Here is a 22,297-nt window from a genome sequence, read left to right as displayed (position 1 = left end):
AGTAGGCAGGAACTCCACCCTGTCTCTAAATAAAATTCAAAATAGAGCTGGGGAGGTGGCTCAGTGGTAGATTGCCCCTGAGTTCAATCCCCAGTACTAAAAAGCAAAAATCTATATACTTCTCCATCTTTTATTGATACAACTGGTTTTACAGGAACCAAGCAACAACAGCAGCTTCAAAAAGTTTGAATGTTTATTTTTCTTTTGTGAGTTCTCTGAGGTGACTGTATCTGATGACCTATCTTCTTTTTACTCTGCTATGCTAAAAACGTATCTTTACCTGCATGACCAATGCTAGTTTGGTACCCTTAGTCCTAGGAAGGAGGGAAAGGGAGAAAAAGTATCATCCTTTGTAAGGACTCCATCTGTAAGTTGCCCATCTCATGTCTGCTCACAACCCTTTGCCAGAAATTAGAAAAAATGACTGTGTTCAGCTGTTTCTAGCTAGGAGACCAGATGCTAGCTAAAACTTGGAGTACTCCACCAAAATGATGAGAAGAACTTGGGTTTGAGGAAACAATTAGTGTCTTTGCCACATAGTCATTCCAAACATGATGTTCTTGTGATCTGACTAAAATCCTTCAAGCCACAACTGACCACATTGCATTAGCTTTTCATCAGTGAATCTAAGTCCTACAGTCTTTCTTGAAAAGTGTGTTTGCCAGTCTTTTGGGCAAAACATTGCAGCTACAAAGCAACTAAAAAGTCTGGGACCATTTTTAATGGGAAGTTTTTCCAGATTTTAGTTGACGTTTTTTATAAAGAACTTTTGATTCCTTTCTTAGACTTTTTTTTCTGTCTTTTTCTACTCTGATGTTGTCTTCTGAGTCCTCTCTGCCCACATTTATTAATTTATAAGATAAAAATGACTATGTCAGCTACTAATTGTTTAAAGAGTTGTAGATGAATAATCTCTTTATGTATACATAAGTGTTAATGTTAATTAGACCAGAACAGCATGCATGTACAATTTTTTAGATTTATGGAATCTCATTGCCTCTGTAGGTAGTCAATGCTATTATTGAATCCGGTAAAACCTTATCAAGAGAAGAAAGAAAAACTGATCGCTGTCCCCTATTGTATCAGTGGCACAGGAAGCAGTATGTTGGAGCAGCCCATGGCATGTCTGGGATCTACTATATGTTAATGCAGGTAAATAACAAAATTCTGAAATACTAATACAGCAACTGTATTATAATATATTAGGTCAAATACAAATGGGAAATGAAATTTTTAGACAAATCAAGCTGGCTGAATTGAAACAAGCTCCTCCTTTGAATCACAGTTGCTTAAACTCTGCTTCATGAACATGAGAATTCCCAAGAGTACATTTAGTTGTTTTTCGCCCATGCTTTTCTTCTTTCCTTGTCCTCCTACTGATTGAAGTGGAAACTTTTTTAATACAGATGGATCTTCAGGGAGTAAAAGGGCCTCTTGAATCCAAACTGAGGCAGAACTTTTGTTATATTCAGATGCCCCCAACTTGTTATCAGTCATGTTCTGAAATTTTAACAAGTTTATTGCTATGGTTATGATCTTGTCTCTTAATTATCCTTGTCACCTACTGAATTAAGAACCTGCACTTCTGTGAAGTAGTTAGAAACCCATCCCCGGTATTACCTCGACGGATGCTTCTAGCCTCATTGCCTAAGGCCCCCTTCTGTGCTAAGTATACAACCTCCTTTTTCTTTCTTAAAATTATGCCTTTCTTTATTTTACAGAATCACAAAGCTAGTAAGTCAAGGAATAAGGATTAGAATTTAGATATCTTTGACTGAAAGCCTATTTTAATTTTTTTTATTTCAAATTCCTTTTTGAAAAAAATACTACACCATGCCTAAAGGAAAATAGAGAGCTGGGATTGTGGCTCAGAGGTAGAGCACTTGCCTAGCATGCATGAGGTACTGGATTCGATCCTCAGCACCACATGAAAATAAAATAAGGGTATTGTGTCTACCTATAACTAAAAAATAAATGCTAAAAATAAAATAGAAAATTCATATCTAAACAGGACCAAAACTTTCTTTTCTGGTAATTAGTAGTCTTTGTTAATTACTGTAAAAGTAAACTTGCATATATTCCAGTTGTGGATTTTCTTAAAAGTACAGCATGCATTTCTAAAATAACCAGAATTTCATCTGAATTTTGAAATAACAGTTACTTTTTTTTAAAAGAGATATTATAGTGTGATGTTTGTGTGTTAAAGTTCTCTAGAGAAACAGAACCAATAGGAGATGTAAATACACATACACAACTTGAAGGAATTTATATAGGAATTGACTTTGTGCAATTATGGTGGCTGAGAAGTCCCACAGTCTGCCATTTCTAAGCTTGGGACCTGATGGTGTAAATCATAGTCAAGGGTCAGGAAGAGACTGATGTCTTTGTTCTAAGTAGGCAGGCTGGTGGGAAGGGGCAACTTCTTCCTCCTTTGTTCTACTTATGACTTAAGTGGATTAGATGAAGCCTATCCACATTGAAAAGGACCACCTACTTTACTGAGTCCAGCAATTCAATTGCTAATCTCAATCAGAAAGACACTCTCAGACATACCCAGAAATAATGTATTGGGGTATCCTATTGACCTAGTCAAGTAAACACACACAATTAAACATCACAGGATATGCTCCAGAAAGGTGTTTTAACTGGTAGCTCAGGCACCTCAAATCATAAAACCATTAGGAAAAACATAATAATGTGAGATCCCCACTGATGTGGTTTAGATTCAGATGTTGAGGTTGATTTTGTTGCATATTAGGAGTTTCTTTGAGAGAAATACAAATCATGAAATTTTCCCCTCTTGTGCTTTTAAAGTGAGAAACATGTTTACACTATTTAGTATTCTATTTAGAAATCCTTATCTTTTTAAAGAGATGTTAAGCAGTGTGATGGCACTGGCTGAGAGCTGACTCTGCATTTCTTTTCCCTGTTCCACCTCTCCTGCTGGTGTGGTAGCATTGTCCTGTGGTGGTATTATCCATTGTGTGTTGTCACTTAAACAGAACTTCAAATTCATAATGGCATAACTAAAACAATTCTTCTCTTGAAAATCATTTCAAAATAATAATAATAATAATAATAGAAACTCACATTCCAAAATGAAACTAGAAGACACCTAGAGCCCCAAACTGTGAATATATAAACTGGAAAGAGGTGAATGAATGACAAATGTCCTAAGAGGATAGAAGAAGATCACACAAAAGTGTCTTAATAAATTAGAGGCTGCCAGAAGGAATCAAGCCAGTTTCTCCTGCAAACCCTATGACTAAGGAATTTCAAGTGACATTTACCATAAAAGTGGCATGAGACATGTGTCTATATGGCAGTGAGGGCAGGTCAGCAGAGGACTCTACAAACATTTTTATAAGGAGCCAATGGTTCTCTGTAAGTATCTCCATCCAGCAAAGCGAGATGACTATTTCTCCTCTTAACTCCTGCTGGAGACAAAGAGGATTTAGATCTGTTTTAGTCAGCTTTTATGTTGCTGTGACCAAAAGACCCGACAAGAGCAATTAGAGGAGGAAAAGTTTATTTGGGGGCTTATAGTTTCAGAGATCTCAGTCCATAGATAGATGGCTTTATTCCTTAAGGCTCAAGGTGAGGCAGAACATCATGGTGGAATAATGTGACAGAGGAAAACAGGTCAGGACATGGCCACCAAGAAGCAGAGACTCCACTTTCCAGGGACAGAACATATACCCCTAATACATGCTCCCAGTGACCCACCTCCCCAAGCCACATCCTACCTGTCTTCAGTTACCACTCAGTAAATCTCTATCAGAGGATTACTTCACTGATTGAGTTAAGGCTCTCATAACCCAATCATTTCACATCTAAACCTTCTTGCATTATCTCACACATGAGCTTTTGGGGGACACTTTATGTCTAAACTGCAATAGTCTGAAAGAATTGAATCTACTATTCTGATTAGAGATGGCCAGGTATAGAGGTTGGTGAAGGGGGCTTGAATGAAAGTCTAAGTAGTTTTATGATGAGATCACCCTCTGTCACAGCCAGCCTCAGACATATCCCCAACCCTTGGCCAATGAAAACTCTACCCATACACCAGATGAGGGATTGAAGTCTCCTTTTTTTGAGAAAACAAGCTCAGATAAAAGATTTACAGACATAGGTATTTGAAAGTTCCCATTAAAAAAGTTAGCTAGAAATCTGTGATGATCAATTATATGTGTCAGCTTGGCTGAGCCATGGTACCCAGATATTTGGTCAAAAATTATTCTGGATGTTTCTGTGAGGGTGGTTTTGAATAAGTTTTACATTTAAATTGGTGGACTTTGAGTATAGTAGATTGTCTTTCATAATATGAGTAGGGACCTTTATCCAATCAATAGAATGTTTAAATACAACCAAAGGCAGAACTTCCCTGCTAAGTAAGAGGCTATCTTCCAGCAGACTGTATTTGGAATTCACTTCATCTGCAACATTAGCCCTTTCAGGTTATTTAGCAGACTGCCTTTGGATATGAACTGCAACACTTTTGAGACTTCAGCCTTCTGATAATCCCATTCAGATTTGAACTCAAGACTCTTGAGTGTATTGGTCATTTTCTTAAAAGTCTTTTTCTCTGTATAACATACCATATTGGTTCTGTTTTTTTGTAGAATCTCGATTAAAAAATTATCCTACAACTCTAAAGTGATTTCTACTATTGAACAAATCCCCCCGTGTGCAGAGTATATTCAGTGAGCTTTGTACTACCTTATACAAAATATAGACAAACAGCCAAAGAATTTTCAGACATTTGAAGGAAGTCTCCAACTTGAAAGATGAGAGATCTAAACAAGTTGAAAAAAGAAACTCAGAACATATATACTAGGAAGAAAAAGAAAACATCACAGAAATCAAATTAATAATTAATGTCTTTAGGCAAATAAGAGAAGCAGTTGCATACAAAAAACATTTGAGGAATAAGAAAGAGCTCTTAAAATTAAAAAGGGGCTGGGGATATGGCTTAGTTGGTAGAGTACTTACCTCTCATGCACAAGGCCCTGGGTTCAATCCCCAGCACCACCAAAAACAAAACAAAATAAAACAAAAACAAAAACAAGACATACACACACACAAAATAGTTGTTTTTTTAAAATTATAACAATGTTTGGAAATCAAATATCTTAGCAAACAGAAATAAACAGTGGGAAAAGAAAATAATAGGATTAATTTAGGAGGTCCAACATCTGATTAATAGGACTTCTGGTAAAGGAGAATACAAAATAGCAGGGAGGAAATTTTAAGAAATGTAGTAAAAGAATATGTTCTAGAGATAAGGGACATGAGTGAGTTGCCATATTGGAAAAAACCTACCAAGTTGTTATATAATAAATGGGGAAAATTATCCATACCACATTATTATGAAAACTTTTTAAAGAGATATGTTAAAATTTCAAGAGGAAAAAGGTCATATACCAAGGTTGGACATCAAAATAGCATTGGAATTTGCAGCAGTTTCATTGAAGCTAAAAGAGAAATGGAAACGCCTTCATGTTCTGAGTAAAAATGATTTTCAGCATTGAAAATTATCAATTAAATGTGGATTAGAACAAAGACAGTTTTAAATATCCCAGTCTCAAAAAAAGTAATTCCATGGGCTGGGGATGTGGCTCAAGCGGTAGCGCACTTGTGGCCCGGGTTCGCTCGATCCTTAGCACCACATACAAACAAAGATGTTTGTGTCTGCCGAAAACTATAAGAAAATATATATATATATTAAAAAATTCTCTCTCTCTCTCTCTCTCTCTCTCTCTCTCTCTCTCTCTCTTAAAAAAAAAAAAAGAAAATATTAATTCCCCTGCATCCTATCTCAGGAAGCTACTAGAAGGGAGTTAACTAAGAGAGAGATCCAGGAAAAGAGACCCTAAACAAGAGAGAGGGAATGAAATCTCCATGAAGTTGACAGGTGGATGTCCCAGTACAGCAGTTGTACACAAGTCCTAGAAAATAACTGATTAAGAATGGAATGAGATTGAAGAACTTTCTCCATGAGGAAAAAAAAAAAATCACAGCAGTTTTGCCTTTGTGGAAAGTTAAATTGAGAGACTTTACAAGCTGTTTGTGCATGAGAAAAAAACTTAGATGGCGATTCAAAGAAAACCAGTTAAATAAAAGAGTGAGAAAGTTACTAACTTTAGGAAAAACTGAAAGTAATAAAACTCTTAAGATATATACTTTAGTATGTTCCTTGTCTAAGCAGCAAGAAATATTTACATAGTTCAGTCTGTAAAGAGCACAGTGAATATGAATGTAACAAAAATTGTTGATGGAATAAAATTCTCCTGAGATGATTTGAAGGGGGAAATTATAATCATCTGCCTGCCACAGGAGAATCCCATAGATGAAGTCTAGAATTAGTAAGTCTACACTATGCAGGCATTTTTAGAAATATTCAGGAAATACGAAGATACAGCAAAAATACAAACAAAATCACAGTTGTATCCTGGGAAGAAACACTGAATGTTGCTTTTTGAAATAAACTTCCCAAACATTTTTTTGACATGTAAAACTATTTGATCACATTATCTGTGTAAACTTTTTTGAATTACTGGTTAGTCTTTTTGGAAATATATTGCATGACCTGTAGTTTGAAAAACAAAAATCTAATCTCTAAATATGTGTCAAGGAAAACACTTAAAGATTTTCTAATATGTAAATTAAATTAAAAACATAATAAAGTAGTTCTACTTATGTGAAATTTAGAAACATTAGTGATCCTTAAAATTATCTCTTTTCTTTGGGGTTTTCATTTTGTGTTATAGAAGAAAACATCATGTTGTAGATTTTCTTTGGCTTTAATAGAACAATAATAATAACAATTGTAAGTAGTATTTCACTTTACCATTATAATTTATATTACCTCTGGATACTTGGGAGGCTGAGACAGGAAGATGGCAAATTTGAAGTCAGCCTCAGCAGTTTAGCAAGATCCTCAGCAGCTTAGTGAGATCCTGTTTCAAAACAAAAAAAAATAAAAGGGATTGGGGATATAGCTTAGTGGTAAAGTGTCCCTGGGTTTAATTCCAGTACCAAAATAATTAATAATAATAATAACAACAACAACAATAACTAGTACCAAAATGATTAGTAATAATGTAATAACAATTATATAATATTATATAATAATAAATATAACAATTTTTCTATAATAATAATATTATTATTATTTTGTTGTTGTTGTTATTTTTATTATTTGCCTGCAGTGACAAAGCCAGTTAATAAATTTGGGAGAATTGGGGTAAGAGCCACATGGGAAGAAATCAAGGATCAGTTTTTGGACAAAAAAAAATCTAAACAAAATCCTTTATAGTCCTGGATTCATTAGAGATTTAGCTTAGTCTTCTCCCTTGCTATATAATGACTTCAAGTTGACGATCCTAATGCATCAAAGTAAAAATAAAATATATATCTTTTCTGACACTAATAAATTTTAGAGAGATTTTAAAAAGAGTTGAAATAAACAAAGGTCTGCCTAAGTATTTTTACTTTGATGCATTAGGATCGTCAACTTGAAGTCATTATATAGCAAGGGAGAAGACTAAGCTAAATCTCTAATGAATCCAGGACTATAAAGGAATTTATTAACTGGCTTTGTCACTGCAGGCAAATAATAAAATAACAACAACAACAAAATAATAATAATATTATTATTATAGAAAAATTGTTATATTTATATTATATAATATTATATAATTGTTATTACATTATTACTAATCATTTTGGTACTAGTTATTGTTGTTGTTGTTATTATTATTATTAATTATTTTGGTACTGGAATTAAACCCAGGGACACTTTACCACTAAGCTATATCCCCAATCCCTTTTATTTTTTTTTGTTTTGAAACAGGATCTCACAAGTTTCAGTTTGATTTTGGTAAGCCCATTCAACCACACATGAAAAGCCGTTTTGAATTAATATTTTTATAAAATAAATAGAAAATGTCTTTATTTCACTATTCACTGCTGCTGTGACCAGTACTGTGAGTGTATTTGCATGTTTAACAGAGTTTACATTCATGTGTAAAAGAAATACATGACAAGACAATAATGATTTTCATTCTAATGAGTGTTAGTATCCAAGAAAACAGTAGAAAGAATGAGAATCAATTATTTTTTTGTCTTCACATTATATTACACCCTTGCTTGCATAAGCATTTATTGCTAGATTATAATAATTATCATTCAAGGGCTTTTAAAATTGTTCACAAAATTATTCACAAGAAATAGGAGTGGCATTCAAGTTTTGTACCTCTGGGGTATTATGGGAAAATAGGCAGTATCTTCACTGATTAATTTATTTTTATTTTAATACATCTTTATAATAATTGATGTTGGAGATTATTGCTCATTTAGCAACAAAAGTATACAAATATAACTACAATAATTGCTCTAGTCAATGCAATATTTTAATAAGTTCTTTTGTTTTGAAGAGATAGATAGAATTAATGGAGCAGAATTCACATTGCTACATGAAAATAACAAAAACTGTTACCTGAGTTCAATTTTATTTTCCCTTTATGACTAACTATAATAAATTCTTTAGAAAAAAATTGTGGTAAATTAACTTATGATATAGAATAGTTTCTCAGAATTCTTTTAGTTCTCTTTCAACAATAACACCCCAAATTTTTAAATAGTATAAAAAATATGAATATTCAGAAATGACTCAGTTATGGTATTTGTTGAGGCCATAGATAATATTCTAAACATTTCATAAATAACATTTCATAAATGTTATTTATGAGATATTGAGGATTTTTCTTTTATTACTGTTTATCATGAATGGATGTTGAATTTTCTCTTTTTTTCCCTTCAGTTATTCAAATGCTTCTAAAGTTGTCCTCCATTTATTTTGGTAATGTAGTGGGTTTATGTTGATGGCTTTTTGAAAGTTAAGCCAATATGTGTTCTTATTGCAAACTTCTATTGAACATGATTTTTATCCTTTTTAATATGGTCAGATTTAGTTTACCAATATTTTGTTAAAGATTTTTATGTCTCTATTAGTCTATAATTTTCTTTTCCTTTAACATTTTTGTTTGATTTTGATGTCTGATTACATAATCTATTATAAAGGATTTCCTCCTTTTATATTCAGGAAAATTTTATATAAAATTCATATTCCATATATTTGTGGCATAATTTTTATTAGAAATTCAGTTTCTTTAATTGAATTCATTTTGTATCAGTTTTAATTTTTTCAATATATCTTCTCATTTACCTAAGTTGTGAAATTTACTGGTACAATGTTGTTCCTAAAAGTCTCTTATTATGTTTTTACTGTCTGTAGAGTCTGTAGTGATGCTTCCCTTTCATTCTTGATATCCATAATTTGTTTTCTCTGTCTCTATCTTTCCCTCTCCCCCCACTTCCCCTATCAGTTTTGTTAGTCTTTCAAACAAAAAACGTTTAACTCTATTAATTTTCTTTGGGTTCTCTTTTTTACCTCATTTTGCTTTTCTTCTCTTTCCTTTAAAACTTCCACCTGATATTAATTTTCTCTTCTTTTTTAAATTTTTAAAAAATAGAACCTTAGGTCATTGATTTTATACCTTTCCTATTTTCCCCTGAATACAGCATTTAAAACTTTACATTTCCATTTAAGCAGTGCTTTAGCTTCATCTCTGAATTTTTTTTCTTTTTTATTTAGTTTGAAGTATTTTCCAGTTACCTATGATTTCTCTTCTGGTCCATGGATTATTTAGAAGTACATTATGTATTTTCAGAGAGTTGAAATTTGTCTAGATATTTTATTTTATTGTTATTTTATTCCATGGTTGTCAGATAACATATTTAAATCTTAAATTTTATTTAGACTCATTTTATAACTCAGTATTTAGTCTGTCTTGATGAATGATGTATCAGGCACTTTGATCAGAGTGTATATTCTTTAGTTACTCGGCATAGTTTTCTTCAAATGTTAATTAGGTTAGATAGTTGAAGGTTTTATTCAGTTATTTTGTGTCAGGGGTCTACATACTTTCTGTAAAGACTTGGATAATACATGTTTTAGTCTTGGGGTCCATACCATCTCTTGTGCAATTACTCAATGCTGTCAGTAGAGCACAAGAGCAGGCATAGATATATAGATGAATGATCATGACTATGTTCCCAGTAAACTTTATTTACAGAATCAGACCATATGGGCTTATAGTTTGATAACCCCTGTTCTATGGCCTTTTAGATATGTTTAGTCAATTTTTTTTTCTCTCAGTTATGGCGAGGAGGACTGCAACAATATTTAAATTTGTCAGTTTTTGCTTCATGTATTTTGAGACTCTCTTATTAGACACAAATTTATGATACTAATATATTCCTAATGAATTGGCTCTTTTATCAATATAAAATATCCCCTTTATCTCTGATAATATTCTGTCTTAAGTCTGCTTTGCCTAATATTAATATAGTCATTCCAGAATTTTATAACTACTCTTTGCATGATATATATTTTTGTTTTCAACCTATGGATTTATATCTAGTCTAAATATCTCAGCTTTTTATTTGTAATGTTTAGTTCATGTATGTTTAATGTAATTATTCATATAGTTAGATTTAGCTCGACATTTTATTTTTCATGGAGCTAAGATATATTTGCTGAATATTTTTTAGAATTCCATTTTAGTTTCTCTGTTGACTCTTTATCTATTTGAACATTTTTAATTTTAGTGGTTGCTATAGGGATTGCATGTATATCCTTAACATTTCACACTCTGTGTAGAATAATATATCACTTCACATAGGATGTAATAACTGGTAAGCTTATAGTTCTATTTACTCCCTTTCTTTACACTGTGCCATATATACTACACCTACAAATGTTATAAACCCCAGTATAATTTAAAATTATAAATTTTAAGTTAGAGAACAAATTATATTTTTTATTTAAATATTTCCTAAGTATTTAAAAGAAATTAAGGTAGTTTTGGTATTTATTCACATATATTTTTAGTGTATTGCATACTTTTCTACAGGTTCAGATTTGTGTTTCCTTTCACCTATAGACCTTGCTTTAGCATTTCTTGTAGTCCAGGTTTGGTGACAACAAATTGATTTTCATTTATCTTAGACTTGTCTTTATTTCACCTTCATTTCCTTTGCATCCTTTAAGATATTTTTAATCATTATCTAAAACTCTTATCTCTGTTTGCAACATTAGAGTCATCTCAGAGTTAATCAATTTTGTAATGTAAGCAAACAGGACCAGAGAAGTCACATGACTTGCTCAAGATCACAACATTAGTAGATATAGAAGAATGACTCTTAAGTCTCCTGACTCCAGATCCCTTATGATTTCTTATGCATTGCTGCCTCATTTATCCTGACACATCTCAGAAATCTACGATCAGGAAAAAGAATATGGCTAAGTCAGTGGATTTTCCCATCTAATTATGATTGCTACAATGTAAAGATCATGAATCTGTGATTAAATCTGGGAGCTTATTTTCTATAATACTTAATTTTTCAAATGTCTCATTATTAAAAGTTGCTTTTCACATAGAGAATCATTAGAGTATATGATGGGCGCAGGGAAACTAAGAGTGTAGGTAGCATTATGGGCCTTCCATAGCATCCTCAGTCCTACCAATACAGCAGGACAGTGAAGAACACCTAACTGATTTCTCCTTCAATCTTCACATGCCCCTAGCAACCACTAGAAAGAGGTTTAGGGTTTCTTCACACACATGATTTCAAGACATAGCCTCTTAGTGTCTTTTCACCTGTTAGCTTTGACCTAGTATTTCTTTAAAATAGGTTAAAGTGTTTCATTTTACAGTTAGTTCTCAAGGGATTTAAGATGCAGCTAACAATGTAAAGTAGTCATGCTGGCAGGATAACAGAAAAAAATAATGGTTAATTAAAGATAGGAAGTAGTTAGTACATGCTATGTGTCAGGTGCAGTTCTAAGAGCTTCTTGTACATTATCTCTTTTTAATTCTCACAACAAGCCTTTGAAGTGAAAAAATGTTGGTGGAACTGAAAATTAGGGCAACCACTCTGGAAAGTACTGTGGAGATTCCTCAGAAAAACTAAGAACGGAACCACCATTTGATCCAGTTATTTCACTCCTTGTTATATGTCTAAAGGTGTTAAAATCAGCATACTATATTGACACAACCACATCAATGTTTATAGCAGCATAATTCACAATAGCTAAGCTATGGAACCAACCTAGGTACCTATCTACAGATGAATGGATAAAGAAATTGTGGCTTACATACACAATGGAATATTACTCAGCCATAAAAAGAATGACTTTGTGATATTTGCTGGTAAATGGATGAATCTGGAGACTATCATGCTAAGTGGAAAAAGCCAGTCTCCCTAAACCAAAGGTCAAATGTTCTCCTGTTATGTGGATACTAACCCACATTAAGAAAGGCAGACAATAGAAGTTCATTGGATTAGACAAAGGGGATTGAAGGGAAGATGGATAGGAATAGGAAAGACAATGGAATAAATCTGACATAACTTTCCTATGTACATATATGAATACATCACAATGAATCTCCACATCATGTACAACCATAAGACTGGGATCCTAATTAGAATAAGATATATTCCATGTTTGTATATCAAAATAGATTGTACTGTCATGTGTAATTAAAAAGAACAAATAAAAATAAGGAAAGGTTATCTTTTTACAGAAAACTAAGACATAATGATTAAGTGACTTGTCCAAATTGAAAGATGACAGAAGTAGGATTCAGAGTCAGACAGTCTGACTCCAGAACCTGCCTTTCAGTTGCCATCATGGTGAAGAAATGGAGTCTTGCTTTTGATTCTGGCAGCCTAATTTTGGAAACATTTAATTCCCTTCATGATTAGAAGTGCCTTTCCCTGCCTACAGCCTCAGAGCTCTTCTCGGCCTAGTGTCAGTACTCATTAGTCATTAGTAGATGGATCCTGTATGCCACCATAAGTAGATCATGTCTAATGGCCTTCATGTCTTTCATTGTCCAAACTCATTTGTACTTAAATGGCATGAGTTCATAAGCTGTTGGAATTATTAACAGACTCTGAGAAAAGCACCAGGGAAGCAATAAATGAAAAATAAGAAAAGAGAGAAGAAAATTTATAAGGGAGTCTGGGGAGTAAAAACAAACAGCTTCTTCTGTCAGTCATTTGCCTTCACTGTGCCTGTTTGTCTCTGCAGCTGTCCATACTTTAATAACTAATTTTTTTGGTAACTTTAATAACTAATTTTTAAGCTTAATTTTAGGATTACTTATGCCGCACTACAAAAGAGGAGGCCAAGAAGAATAGGCTGATTGGGACTGTAAGAAATGATGCACTGTTAGTGCTATTGGTTTTTTGTTTATTTGTTTTTACCCTAGTGACATTTCTGTTTTCCTAACATTGTGTAATTTTCTAACCAGGAAGGAAAAGGATTTTACTAACTCTTCATTGAGACCATCTTATTAACACTATTTTGGTTTTTCACTGCCCAGGTTTTTAAGGAGGAGAAATACCTGAAAGAGGCCATGGAGTGTAGTGATGTGATTTGGCAGCGAGGTTTGCTCCGAAAGGGATACGGGATTTGCCATGGAACCTCTGGGAATGGCTATTCTTTTCTGTCTCTTTACCACATCACAAAGGATAAAAAGTATCTCTACCGAGCTTGCAAGGTGAGGACATCTGAACACCCCAGAACTTGTACAAAGTCCCTAAACAGTTCTTTTTCTTCTTTTAACCTGTTTTTCCCATCTTACACGTTTACTAAAACTTAATTTGCTTTCTACCTTCCAAATCTGCTTCCTTTTTTGATCACAAGGGAAAACCCCTGGTTTCTTCTGGCAAAGTTTTGTCCCTGGCCTCCCTATACTGTGGTGTACTTGTCTATAAGACAGGAATAACACATGTAAATGACCTCTGAAGAATAGGAGATGTGGAGTCATACTACTTGGTTAGAATTACCATCTATACTGTGTTTATTTGTTATAAAACTGTGTGATTTTATGAATTTGAGCACATTTCTTCAAGCTTCCTTTTCAAATAAATATTTGCTAGTATAATCATTATTATACACATTTCATACTCTGTAGTAATATGCTCATAGAATAGAGGTCGGAAGAAAATGTTTACCATGAGCCTTGATAGATGGAGTCCTTTTGGTTGATATATTCTTTATACCTTTTGATCAATGAACATCTGTTACAATTATAGTCATTTTCTTAACTGAAATAGAATATAACTCTTGTTGGTGCCTCTGAGTAAACACACACAGAGGATTGTGGATACTGTAGAAGCACATTAAGAGGTTAGGGCCCAAACTGGGTGTAGGAGTTCAGAAAAAAACATCCAGACTAGTACCTACAGAACAGCTAGAAGTTCAGCAAAGAGGTATGAGGTAAGGTATTAACAAGAGAAGAAACTGCTCTGGAGTTGTGAAGCACACAGGGGAACTGTGTGAAGTTTGTGGTAGCTGGAGCTTGGAGTGGGGAGGCCAGAACAGGAGAGACAGAGGTATAAAGCAGCTAGGTCCTGCAGGCTGCATCAGCCTTGATAATTATAATTGTAGATGTTTAAGTAAATATGGGAACTTTGAAGACTTTAGTAGGATTAAGATACAGCTGGTTCTTCAATGATGAAGTCTCAGGTGGACCAGGAGCCAGGTGGCTAAGGGGTGGAATACATTCCTGATAGGGAGAATAACTTGTATAAACTGCCAAGGCACAAAATAGCTCTGTGTATTCTGGAAACTCTGAGCACTTCAGTGTTGTGGGATGTCATAGGAAGAGTGGTTAGTACGAGATAAAGTCAGGCGGGCAGAGGCAAAAGAAAATAAGTCTGTTAGCAGTTTTCAACCTCAGTAACACCTGACATCACAGGGCCCACTCTAGACCAATTAAGTGAAAGAGTGTGTCACTAATAGTTTAAAGCCTCTGCAGGTGATTTTAATAATCAGCTGGTATTGAGTACTGATTTGAAAGATGGGGCTTTAGTTCCATTCGGAAGGATGAGGCAGAGGTTGTGTTTCCACACATTAATGCAAGAAAAATACTGAGTTATACAACAAGGCATTGTCTATGATAGAATGGAGAGTTTAGGATGTAGAACCGAATTTTGTGCCATCTTTTTTTTTCTTTAGAGTGGAGAGGATGGAAATACCTGAGTGTTTTCCTGTTTTCTAAGAAAACCAGGTAGATGCTGATCAAACAAGGGAAAAGAGGAAGCATATTTGGTAAATACAAAACAGAAAGAGTGTTATTAAACGTGCTAAATTTGATATTAATTGTTACCTTAAGAAAATAAAATGGAAGTTTATTATAATACAGAAAAATCCCATTGAAGAGGTTTGAAAACTCAATATTTCTCAAAAGGAAAGCACTGACAAAGCTAAGGGATGAGGCATTTTCAAGGTGGCACTGTCAAACAATGGTGCATAAGAAAGTGGAGGAAGAGGAAGGGGAGATAAGAAAAGTGAGAGTGTAGATTATGTTTAACAAGAGTGTGACTGAGAATGGCCCTGGCCAGGGCTGAAGCTGCTGCCACAGGAGATCACCAGGGGGAGCCAGCAGCTGATTCTGCAGGCAGCTTCCAAGCCAGGTTTTTTAATTCAGAGCAAGTGTTTGGAGTTACTTTGGAAATGACAACTGGATGGGCAGCAGCAGATGCCTAGAAAGGACAGACAATGAATGAGGTAGATACCACCTTGCAGATGAAAAAACAGGTGAAGAGAGATGCATAACATAACTTGCCAGGACTCAGCCCTCAGAGAGGAAGTAGCACTGTTGTCCAGTCCTGAGCCTTTGCTCCAAAACACTGTTGGTTCTGGTGAATTCATTGTAGTATCTCATTTATTGCCTTTCACCAAGTGAAAATTCTGTTCTTAAAAAGAAATGCTTTCTTTTTAGTTTGCAGAGTGGTGTCTAGATTATGGAGCGCATGGATGCCGCATTCCTGATAGACCCTATTCCCTGTTTGAAGGTAGGAGAGTGAAAAAGCAAAAAAAACAACTATAGATTTAAGCATCTGGGTGAGTGAAATTGATCTCCATGTCTCTGGGGATTAGCAGTAGTATATTTGATCTTACATGAGTAAAAATTCCAAAACTAAAATAGCAGTAAACAGATTAATTGATGCCTGAAAATGATATTGAGTATGCCTTCTTTTTGTTGTGAATATCATCCAAGTGTTTGTAGATCTGTGAAGCATATGCAGACAAAGTATGGAAGTGATTATCTAGTGATATGGATACAGTATGGAAGGCTTGCTACTGCGCAGTAGGAGTGATAAGCATCTGGGTGATACCTCTTTCATTTCATTTGTAATATTGTAATATTAATGTGCTCACAGGAAGCTTAAATAGTTAAAAATAAATTTATTTTATATAAACTTAAATATTTATATTATATATTATATATTTAGATTATATGTATATATAAATTATATAAGGAAGTATTAATAATTAATTGGAAGTATTAGTAATTAGGAATACTAATGATTGGGGAAAAAAATAAACAAATATTGAAGAACGTTCTGGAAATGAGCAATAACAGGCCATCAGTAAAAGCAACAAAAATTATCAGTCTGCTCTGGGCACAACAGAATGTAACTTAAGGAAAAAAAATAACAGTCTTACAGAGGGACTTAACTTCTTTTTTTATATTTATGTGTGTATTAACTTATAAGCTACAAAAATCAAAGGACAAAGACTAAAAGGTCAGTTGAGATAAATTCATAATAAAGTAACCTTTAATTACTTTAGAGCCACATCTTATACTTATCCCAAAGTAAACTTCAGAACTAATAAAATGATTTCTACTGAAGGACATTTGGGCTTTTCCCTGGCTTCCTGACAAGTTTTTTTTAGAAGAAAGGGTTCCAGAAGCTAGCCCTATATAATAAGAATTTTACATCTGTATTCATGAAGGGTGTTAATTTCTAGTTTTCCTATTTTGCACTGTCTTTATCTTATTTTGGTAGCAGGGTAATCCTGATCTAATGAACTGTCCTGAGAACTCTCTTCTCTTCTGTTTTCTGGGACAGGCTTTGTATTTATTGGTGGAAAAATTAGCATAAATAAAATTTTAATGTTTGGTAGACTTCTCTAATGAACATTTCTGGGTCTGGAAATTTCTTTTTCCAAGATTTTAAAATAATTTCAATTTCTTTAATAGTTATAGTGCTGTTTCCTTTTTCTGTTTCATATTGGGTACGTTGTAGGAGTTTCCTGCTTTTGAGAAATTGGCCCATTTTATCTATGATGTCAAGTTTTTATGTGTTGAAGCTATTGGTAGTATTCCTTTATTGTTTTATTTGATGTCTAAATCACCTCTAGTGATATTTTATTCTGACCTTGGTGATACTTTTAATCACATAATAGAAATATGAACAAAAATAGAATATTTGTCAGATCTTTTGGGGAATATGATCTTTTTAATATTCAAAAACAACATAGAGGGCTGGGTTTGTGGCTCAGTGGTAGAGCACTTGCCTAGCACGTTCAAGGCACATCATATAGAAAGAATATTTCTCAATGAGACTTTTCCTTATGTCATAAAAATGTGGTATATTTTCATTAGATATAATATAGTTAGAACCTGAACTCTAAATGGAGGTCATTCAGGTTTAGAAATTCAAGTTTATAATAGCAACTTCAAAGCCCTAGTGAGTCAAAATTGTTCAATGTAAAATCTCCTGATATCTGGGAAGTTAACTCCCTGCCTTGGGTCTTTCCAGTGCCTGCCAGACACAAATAGTGGTAAGTGTTAACGAAACTCTTGTCAGATGGACCAAGAAATAGTTATATTGAACGTCTATGTGGCATGTCAGGCAGAGGAGCTACTAGGATGCTGGGGTTGCTGACACCTATGACCCCTCATGAGGGAGCATACTCCTGCTAATGTGCTTCATCCGGTGAGTGTGGCACCCTACCCTTTAAAACCAGAAAATGGGTATTGCAGCATGGCCTTCTCTAGGGTCCTCCCAGAGGTGTCAAGTATTCCTGTTTACTTCTAATAGGTTCCTATATAGGTTTTTGAATTTTTAAAATAAACTTCTGGAACCTTTTCTTCAAGCAAAATTTGTAAGGGAGGCTGTAAACAACTGAAATGTCCTCCAGTAGGAAAACAGGGAAACAATCTATAATGTACTACTCAGCAATAGGAAGAAACCAACTACTGACATACACATGAACAAAATGGAGAACCCAGACACAGAAGGCTGTATTGTGATTTATGTGAAGTTCCAAAATGGGCAAAATTCATCTGTGGTAATTGCTTCTGTGGGATGTAGCAGGGATGGACTACAGATGGACACCGTGGACTGCTTGGGAGTTATAATATTCCAGATCTTGACAGGGTTTGTTTTACACAAGTGTGTGCATTTGTCAAAACTCTTGAGGAAATATGCTTAAGATTTGTGTTTGGTTTTATATGATTTTTATGGCAAAAGAAAACTTAAGCAAACAAATCCTGTAGGAAAGATATCGTTCTGATTGGAGTGGGAGACAGAGGCCTTGAGACTTTCAGAAGCTCCTGTCAGGGAAGTGTGAAACCTGAGGTTTAATTACTATATTGATTTGGAATGGGGATTTTGACCAAAGCAAATAATGTTTGTTTGAAAATTACTGTCTTAAAACCTAAAGAAGATGTAAAGTACAACTGTTTTTTTGACTTAAAATATAAAAGCTCTGAGAGGGGAAAATTTTATGTATTGAAATATAATTGACAACATCTGTAACTTGTGTGTGTGTGTGTGTGTGTGTGTGTGTGTGTGTGTGTGTGTTGCTGGAGATGGAACCCAGGGCATCATGCATGCTGGGCACGCACTCTGCCACTGAGCTACACCTCCAGCTTAGCATCTATATCTCTTTGGTAGTGATTCTGTAGTATTATAGACATAAGATGAGAGTTCATGAGCCAGTTGTAAAAAAAACTTAAGAGTAAAGAATACTTGCTGGGTATTAATATAAGGATTTAATTTTCTTCTTTTTTTAATGTAATCATCTTTGAAGTCCCCAGTACTTTTTCTCATATCCTTAGAACCCCCAGTAGAGGAAAAAATTGAAGGTTACTTTGTTGCAGATATAACCTTCATGACTATTTGTAAAAAGATCCACATTTTGCTTTACAGGCATGGCTGGCGCTATTCACTTTCTCTCTGACATCCTGGTACCAGAGACATCACGATTTCCAGCATTTGAACTTGGCTGTTCACAAAGAAATTAAAAAAGTGCAAAGACAACTAAAATACATGTTGGACCAAAAGCCACCAGATTGCATAGTGCCTGATATAGAACTACCTGTAACTCCTGAAAGAGAAGAAGAAGATGAAAAAAAAAGCAAACACCTTCACAGGCACCCTTCTGTTGCAAAGACCCTCAAGTTAGAGCATGAGTAACAGAAACCATCTCATCAACATTTTGTAACAGTGTCCCCTCATTGTGTAAAATATGAAGTCTTCACCTTCAGGTTCCCTGTGGTGTTTGCATGTTTTTTGGTGTTTGTTGTCTGTAGGTGTAAATTGTTCTAAATGGAAAGCCCTTCTCTCCACATGAGCTCAGAGATGAGCGTGCATGAGCGTATGGGGGCAACCATACCTTTCTGTATATAACATAAAAAGTGGAGTGTCATCTCTGTTGACAGATAGGGGAGCAGTCAGGTGATGTCTCTCTTATGTATCAGAAAGATAATATAACCAGGTATGGTGGTACATGCCTGTAATCTCAGTGGCTAGGGAGGCTGAGGCAGGAGGATCATGAGTTCAAAGCCAGCCTTAGCAAAAGTGAGGCCCTAAGCAACTCAGTGAGATCCTGTCTCTAAATAAAAAGAAAGATAATCTAGAGTGATATCCCACTGACTGTCAGCATTTTCCCTGGGTATTTTCAGAAGACTATGAGAGAAAGACCACTCCAAAACCTAAACAGAAACAGCAGACAAGAGGGCATTTGTTGGGAACTTTTCTTTTTTTTTGGGGGGGGGGAGTATACAGTTGACTACTGTTTATTCTTTGTGTTTTGTGTTCACTTTAGTGTTTCTAAGAAACCCCAGGAAGTGCATTAGAGCTGCCAGTCTAGCAAGGCAGAGATTTCAGGAACTTTGCCTAAAGTTCAAAAGCTCTTTGCAATTCAAGCAGCTAGTGCCCTGAGGAATGTATTTCATAATACCAAGAGTAAACTTAATGACCACATTGTAAGTAGTAATGACTGAGTGTTGGCAATTCTAGAACATGTACCCAGATGTATATTATTAAAATAGACCCCACCTTGGGCTAGGGATGTTGCTCATAGTAGAGCATTTGCCTAGCATGTGCAAGGCCTTGGGTTCAATCCTTAGTATCACAAAAATAAAAACAAACAACAGACCCCACTTCAGTTTTATCAATATGATAACTTATTGGTTATGTGGATACAATTCCAGATGGGTGATAAACAGGAAGATCCTCAGTTGGACCAATGTCCCTGCAACCAAACTTATTTCAAAAATTTAGTTTAAGTGATCAAAAGTGTAAATTTGGGATGAATATATTCCTTTTTGTACACTTTTGGGTAGTTAAAAGTACTAGTCTGCATTTATGCATATGGGGAACAACATAAGGTTCTAGACAAGAAAATTATGGTATTATCCAGATGACTATTTTTTTTAAAAAAGGGGGCATTAATTTGGATTAGTATATCATTAGTAATTCTATTGTGTAGATTGCCGTTTTTAGAAGGGCGTTTGTCATCATGGTACAAGAGGTCTAGGATTTTCTAAGTAATTCTCATTAGGCAAGGTAAGACATTGTCACAAAAGGAAGACTCTGGAATGGTCTAGTCCTTGTCTACAGGGGACTGTCTAAATATTAGCCCAAGTTTCCACTCCTTTTATAAAGGATAAATAATAATATAAATTTAGAAAATAAGTCTCCTTCATGCTTATGCAGTTTTTAGGGCATTGCTGAGCCTTATTTGAGAGTCTGGTACCCTAAACATGTGACCTTCAGTTTCTAAATGATGCCTAGTGACTGTCTTCATTGAAGACGCTCTTGCTTCTAAGTCATTATTATTTTTGTTCATGTTAGGGTGATGACTTGCATGGGCATAAGTCTTCATAATTATGCTTAAACTGGGTCTCTCCGGAAGTCATTACCTAAAGGCAGGATGTGCCATCATGAACAAGCCAACGGGAACTGTTTTGTAGAAGGCCCCACATAATATTCAATCTCTTCCAAACAACAAGGTTCCCATCTTCCCTATCCACTTCACAGAAGAATAATATACAACCCAGCTTACCAATGAGGCCCTGCCTGTCTTGTTTCTCAAGGGAAACTATTGGGGCTTCCAGGAATTCCCTGGGGCTCTCTATTACAGCTTTTTGCAAGGAGGAGTCAGCCAGTAGAATCTCTGATTCTGACCAAGGATCTCTAGTCCAGCAGCAGCAAGGGTGACTCTTAATTATCAGGATGCTGGATATGTTCACGTATGCGCATGTTCAAAAAATACTTACTAGTCTTTCTAATTAACGCAGTAAGGGAAAGAAAGTATTCATGGGATAAATGGAAATATTATTTAAAGATTTTTCTAAGCCAGCTGGGTTGACACCTTCCACTAGATATTAACAGATGTACAGTTCTTTGATTCTATGTTAACGTACTTCTCATGTCTGTTACATGGGCTGCTGTGTGATCTCACCGTCATAAAAAGCAGAGAGAAATAGCACATACTTCACAGGACAGGATTCACAGACATCAGTTTAATAATTACAAGTGTTTGAAATCAGATTTCAGAAGATCTCATTCATTTCTTGTATTTCTTTGTGTCCACAACTGTGTTCTCCAAATGTACCTAAATTTAAAAATATGTACATGCACAATACCATTTCAAAATCTGAAGGAAAAAAGCTAAAGTCCACAAAAAGCATTTGAGGTTCTTTGGTTTTATTAGTAAAAGACAGTTTCGTGTGATAACTTGTGGAATCTTCATTTCTTTCCATTCTGTTTGTGTGAGTAACATGGGTGAGATACACAGGTAATTCTGAAGATTTGATTTTTTAAAAAATTTTTTTAGTTGTCGATGGACATAATATCTTTATTTATTTGTGTTCATGTTGTGCTGAGGATTGAACCCAGTGCCTCAAACATGCAAGGCAAGTGCTTTTAACAGTGAGCTACAACCCCAGCCCTGAAGATTTGATTTTTTATGTGAATGTGGTGGTTACCCATGATGTTATATTTAATGGGCTCTATACATGCACCTTTTTAAAAAATTTCAACAAGACTTTCTGAAACTTGGATAATAAGAAGAACAATCACAAATGTTGAACTTCAATTATGTGACAGACCCTTTATCTTCTCAACATCATGG

General features: G+C 34.7%; 1 protein-coding gene across 1 annotated transcript in view; it reads left to right on the top strand.

Moving 5' to 3' along the window:
- The window catches only part of Lancl2 (LanC like glutathione S-transferase 2), a 49,159-nt gene extending 27,259 nt beyond the window's left edge, over positions 1-21,900 (top strand). The window contains exons 5-9 of the mRNA XM_078027647.1: positions 1,006-1,173; positions 13,229-13,285; positions 13,407-13,634; positions 15,864-15,936; positions 19,087-21,900. Coding sequence (XP_077883773.1) covers positions 1,006-1,173; positions 13,229-13,285; positions 13,407-13,634; positions 15,864-15,936; positions 19,087-19,181 — 621 coding nt within the window. The 3' untranslated portion in view covers positions 19,182-21,900. The remainder of the gene's footprint in view (positions 1-1,005; positions 1,174-13,228; positions 13,286-13,406; positions 13,635-15,863; positions 15,937-19,086) is intronic.
- Positions 21,901-22,297: the final 397 nt, after the last annotated feature.

This window comes from Ictidomys tridecemlineatus, chromosome 2 (assembly GCF_052094955.1).
Source record: "Ictidomys tridecemlineatus isolate mIctTri1 chromosome 2, mIctTri1.hap1, whole genome shotgun sequence".
NCBI lineage: Eukaryota > Metazoa > Chordata > Mammalia > Rodentia > Sciuridae > Ictidomys > Ictidomys tridecemlineatus.
This window is presented reverse-complemented; position numbering and strand designations above follow the sequence as displayed.